The 4,820-nt window shown below is 58.6% G+C and overlaps 1 protein-coding gene across 1 annotated transcript; it reads right to left on the reverse strand.

Annotated features, from left to right (window-relative positions):
- Positions 1 to 1,065: 1,065 nt before the first annotated feature.
- On the reverse strand, positions 1,066 to 4,820 carry IRX5 (iroquois homeobox 5). Its single transcript, XM_082712121.1, has 3 exons — positions 4,075 to 4,820; positions 2,562 to 2,967; positions 1,066 to 2,407 (listed from the first exon to the last, which is right to left on the reverse strand). The coding sequence occupies exons 1-3, from the start codon at positions 4,321 to 4,323 to the stop codon at positions 1,611 to 1,613; spliced, it is 1,452 nt and encodes a 483-aa protein (XP_082568247.1). The 5' UTR covers positions 4,324 to 4,820; the 3' UTR covers positions 1,066 to 1,610.

Consider the following 4,820-nt stretch of genomic DNA (forward strand, 5'->3'; position numbering starts at 1 on the left):
ACTAGAAAATACCCCCCCCCCCTCAACACTTTTGTTACTACTTAGACTTTCGAATCAGAGACAGGAAAAGTGCTAACGCGACGACAAGCCTGATCGAGTCCTCAACAGCCTCATTATCTAGGCAAATGTCTTCGAACTTTTGAAGGCCACTTGTCCAAAAAGGGGTGCGTGCGGGAGCAGGGGCTGGGGGCACCCTCCAGTTAGTTCGGGGCTCCCCTCACTGCCCCCAAGCGACTGTGGCTCTCCATCCCCCACTTCCGCCCACTCTCTCCAATGTCCGACTCTGCATAGTGCAGGCTTGTATTTCAGGACAAGTGTGACACCTACCTGTGAAAGGGGGGAACCGTCCCCTAGCCAGTCCCGCGGCCGCGGTCTCGCGGCTGCGCGGGGATCTACGGGGCTGCCTACCACCCGCACTGTCGCGGCTGGAACATTTACTAATTTAATCAAATCCAACGAAGAGATCAATGCCCAATTTTAAAGGGGTAGGGAAAACAGTGACTTGGGAAAGCCTCCTCCTTGGCATCCCCTAACACTCCCCGCCCGCATTAGCCCACAGCACCTTTGAAATAGTAATAAGGGCTAAATCCGGCATAAAATCGAACTCATTAGCAAAGTTCACCAGCTGATTGCTTTGCATAAAACACGACACTGATTGGAAGTAATTAGGTTAAGCGATGGTGCTCGGGTGGTGCGTGTCTCTAGCAGGCTTTACCATCTCTTCTCCCTTCTGGGCACACACTTGGGTCTCTCTGCTCCTTCCTCCAGGGTCCAATCTCCCCCAAGCAGCCTGCATCAGGGATCCAAATCTGCATTCCCAGCAGGGCCAGGGTCCCCGGGGCCTGCCGCCTAATTATGGCTTCCCCCTGGCACACTGAGGTTCTGTGGAACCTTTCATTCCTCACTTGGGGGGGGAAAAAAAGAAGAAGAAAGAAAGAAAGAAAGAAAGAAAGAAAGAAAGAAAGAAAGAAAGAAAGAAGAAAGAAAGAAAGTTGCAGTTTCCACCTTTTGTCCAAGGCGATGGACAGTTTATTGAGGCTTCTAAAAAGTAATGAGTGGCTCTGATTATGTTAAAATCTCTTTTAATTAAATATTTTGCATTTTACAAAGGCGGCTGCAGTTTCTTTTACTTTTTAAATCTAAGAGTATAACCTGTTTCCTTTCTGTAATAATACTTTAGCTCATACCCAGAAAAATCAATAGGTGTAAAAAATTAAATTAAACTTGTATTTTAAACTATGAAACAGTTTCGGGGGAAACACAAATGTATATATTTATATTACAAAAAAAACATTAAATGCCTGTACAGGTGTCTTAATTTCATAATTTACTTCAAAGATATTGAATTATCAATTTAAATACAAAAATGCTACATTAAATATACAGAATAAGATTTAATACAAATCCTTTTTTAAATTTTTTTCTTTTCGGTTGGTTAAGACATTTTTGTGTGGGGAGATGTTTACATGGGTATGTCATCCATCTCCATGAACTATAAACTTTTTAATAGGAGGGGTAGTTTTGTTTTTCTCTCTTGTTGATGGAAAAATAACTGCCAAGGCCATGTTTTTTTAATAAATTAGGAAAGTCCGGGACCGACGCAGCCCGCGTTAAATGTCGGACATACCTTTCTTCAATTCATAGGGAGAGTCTTTGCACAGGTCTAGCTGAGACTGGCTCCGCAACATTTTCGGGTCTTTAGCCAAAGCGTCCGCTCGGTTCAACACGGTCTGGTTTAATCCATTGAAATGCGAGCCCGGACCGGTTGTGGGGCCTGGCCCTGGCCCTGGGTGGCCGTGAAGGTGTCCGAAGGAGCCATAGTTCGTGTAGCCGGGATAGAAGGGCGCCGTGTAGTAGAGAGGCCGGGACAGCACCGTCCCTCCTGGAAAGGGGCACTGCGCCGAGGGCGAGCGCGATGGCGCCGGGGCCGGCGATGCGCGGCTGCCTCCTAAGGCTTGCCCCGCTACCGGCCCGGGACACGGCGGGCAGGGAGAGCCTTCGCTCCCGCTGCCCCCGTCCTTGACTTTGTCCGAGGATGTGGCGATCTCTGCCAGAGACCACAGTTTGGGCTTGGCGAGCACCGCCTGTGGCGGCGGTGGTGGCGGAGAGTGTATGACTGAGGGCCCGCCGGGACCGGGGGGCAGCTCTCCCGCGGCTGGGTGCGGGCCCGGAGCCTGCGCGCCGGAGGGGTAGTGAGGGGCCGGGTCCTCGGCCAACCGCGCTGCCACTGGCCCAGCCGGGGAAGGCCCGCCGGCGCGGGGGGGCCCGGGCAGCGCGTCCAGACGGCCCTCGGATGGCGGCTCCTTAAAATCCGAGTCGCTGAGGCTGCCCTCCGTCTCCTTGCTGGCGGGGCTGGGCGGCCCCTGCAGCCGTTCGCAGCCCGAAGCCGCCTTCTGCTCCGCTCCTCCTGCGGGTGAAACCCCAGGCCGTCAGGGGCGCGGAGGCCGCGCGGTGGGGCCCAGGTCCCTGCCCGCAAAGGCAGTGACCCTAGCCCCCAACCTCCAGGCCCCCCTTTTCCTTCTTACTCCCTCTCCAACACACCCTTTCCCGCGTCCACCAACCTGCTTCAGGGCCCTCGGAGTCGCCCTTGTCCTCTGGCTTCTGGGGCTCATCCTCGTCGTTTTTCTCCAGATCAATGTTCTCCTCCTCCTCCTCGTCCTCGCTGCGGTTCCGCGGCGTCCACGTCATCTTGTTCTCCTTCTTGAGGCGCCGGCGCGCGTTGGCGAACCAGGTGGACACCTGGGTGAGGGTCATCTTGGTGATGATGGCCAGCATGATCTTCTCGCCCTTGGTGGGGTAGGGGTTCTTGCGGTGTTCGTTGAGCCAGGCCTTGAGCGTGGCGGTGGCGTCTCGTGTGGCGTTCTTCCGGTACGCGGGGTCCCCGTAGGGGTACGAGCCCAGGGGCGCCGCGTAGGGGTGGTACCCTAGGGAACCTGCCATCCCCGGCGTATGATCGTAGGGAGAGCCCTGCAAGGAACAGGCAAAGAGAGGGTGAGAGCGGGCCGTGGTCCCCAGGACCACCTAGACGACCGAAGCACGTTTTCCCTGCGACCAGGGGTCCGTGAGCTGAGAGGCCCAAACTCCGACTTCCCCTGGGGTAGGGCTGGCGGGCTCAGACCCAGGGGCAACTCTTCCTCCTTCTCTGCTTCCGTAGGGAGCGGGGGGTGGGGGGGGGGTGGGGGGGTGGGGGGGTAGGCACCAATTCCTGATTCCCATCCTTTGGGGACGCTTGAAGCCGTCCTGGCCTCAGCGGCACCCAGTAGGCCCGCGTCTGCCGGGGCAAGTCCGCCCCCCCCATGCGCAGATCGGGCCACCTTGGCCAGGCCCTCCACCCAGATGGAGGCCTGGGCAGCAGCGGCGACTCGGCACTTAGTGCCCTGATGGCTGCACGTTAGGCGCAAGGGAAGAGAGCAAGGGAAGTCAAGGCATTTTTCCCCCCCAAAGAGGAAGGCAAAGGAAAAGCTAAGCCTTGCCCGGGCACTCTCACCCCCCCAAAAATGTTACCCCAAACCGAAGCCACGGCATTTTTCCAGAAAGTGCACCCGGCCGAAAAATCCCGGATGCACCGCAGCTCGGCCGACTTTTCAGAAATCTAATACCTCCAAATCGGATTGCGAAGATAGGATTACGGATTTGCAACATTTTGGAGGACTAATTAAAGGCGAGGCCAAACACATTTACATTGACTTAGCGCGCTTCTGCTCTGATTTCTGGTCCGTTTCTTTTGAACTACTTTTCCAAAATGGCAAAACCATTAAGATAAAATAAAATAAAACCTGCAGGGCGGCCTGGAGCTCATGTTTGAACCGGACGCTGCTCTTTAATTGCAGCGACCTCTCCCCAAAAAACCCTCTCCGCCCGCTCAGCGACCCAAGCAGGACGCGGCTCTGCCCTCGGAGCAACTCCAGAGCCCGAGGCCCGGGAGAAGCCGCGCGAAACAGTCGCCCAAGTTTGCAGGGGCCGCGAAGCTTGGCGGGGGCGGTCGCGGTGGCGCCAGGGCCTGTGTCCTCCGCAGCCCCCTCCGCCCCGTGCGGCCCCAGCTGCCCTTGCCCGCCGCGGCACCCGCTCACTCACCACGTACGAAGAGAAGGCGGCGGCGGCGGCAGCCGCGGGATCGGCACCGTACTGGAGGTGCGAGTTGTAGCCCGGCGAGGGCGCCGTGAAGGCGGTGGAGCCGGCGTAGGGCGAGAATGCGGAGCCCGACGACGAGCGGCCGAGCTCATCCGTGCGGGGCCCCGAGATGACGCTGGTGCTGTATGCCGGGCACGAGTAGAGCGCCAGAGAGGCGGACGGCTGGTACAAGTAGCCCTGCGGGTAGGACATGGCCACACACGGGCATGGGGCGCGCCGCGCCGCGGCCGCCAACGAGCCGGGCGGCGCCCTGCGAGGGCGAGCGGGCGGGCACCTGGCCTCCGGCTGCCCCCGGCTGCTGCTTCTCGGGCCCCGGCTCCCGGGCTCCGGCCCGCAGCGCCTCCTCGCTGGCTTCCCGCGCGCCTCCGGCTGCGACTGCCGAGCCCTCTTCTCTGCGCGCCTCGCTCGCCCCGGCTGGGTTTCTCCCCCCTCCCTTGCAGCTTTCTCTTTTTCCCCCTCGCTCTTTGCACTGGGGGGCTCTGCTTTTGGCTTCGCAAAGGTCCTGCCAAGATGCTAAGTTGGAAATTGAGGATTCTGACGCCTTGTGCGCGCCTGAAGCTCCTCCTTCCCGGGGTGTAGTCGGTGGGAGGACTGGCAGGAACCTCTGGGCGGCCGCAGCCAACCCGGCCGCCAGGCGCGCCTCGCCCTCTCCCTCTTCCTCCCCGGCTCCCTCTCCCGCTCGCTGGCGC

The sequence above is a fragment of the Mustela nivalis genome, assembly GCF_964662115.1.
Source record: "Mustela nivalis genome assembly, chromosome: 18".
NCBI lineage: Eukaryota > Metazoa > Chordata > Mammalia > Carnivora > Mustelidae > Mustela > Mustela nivalis.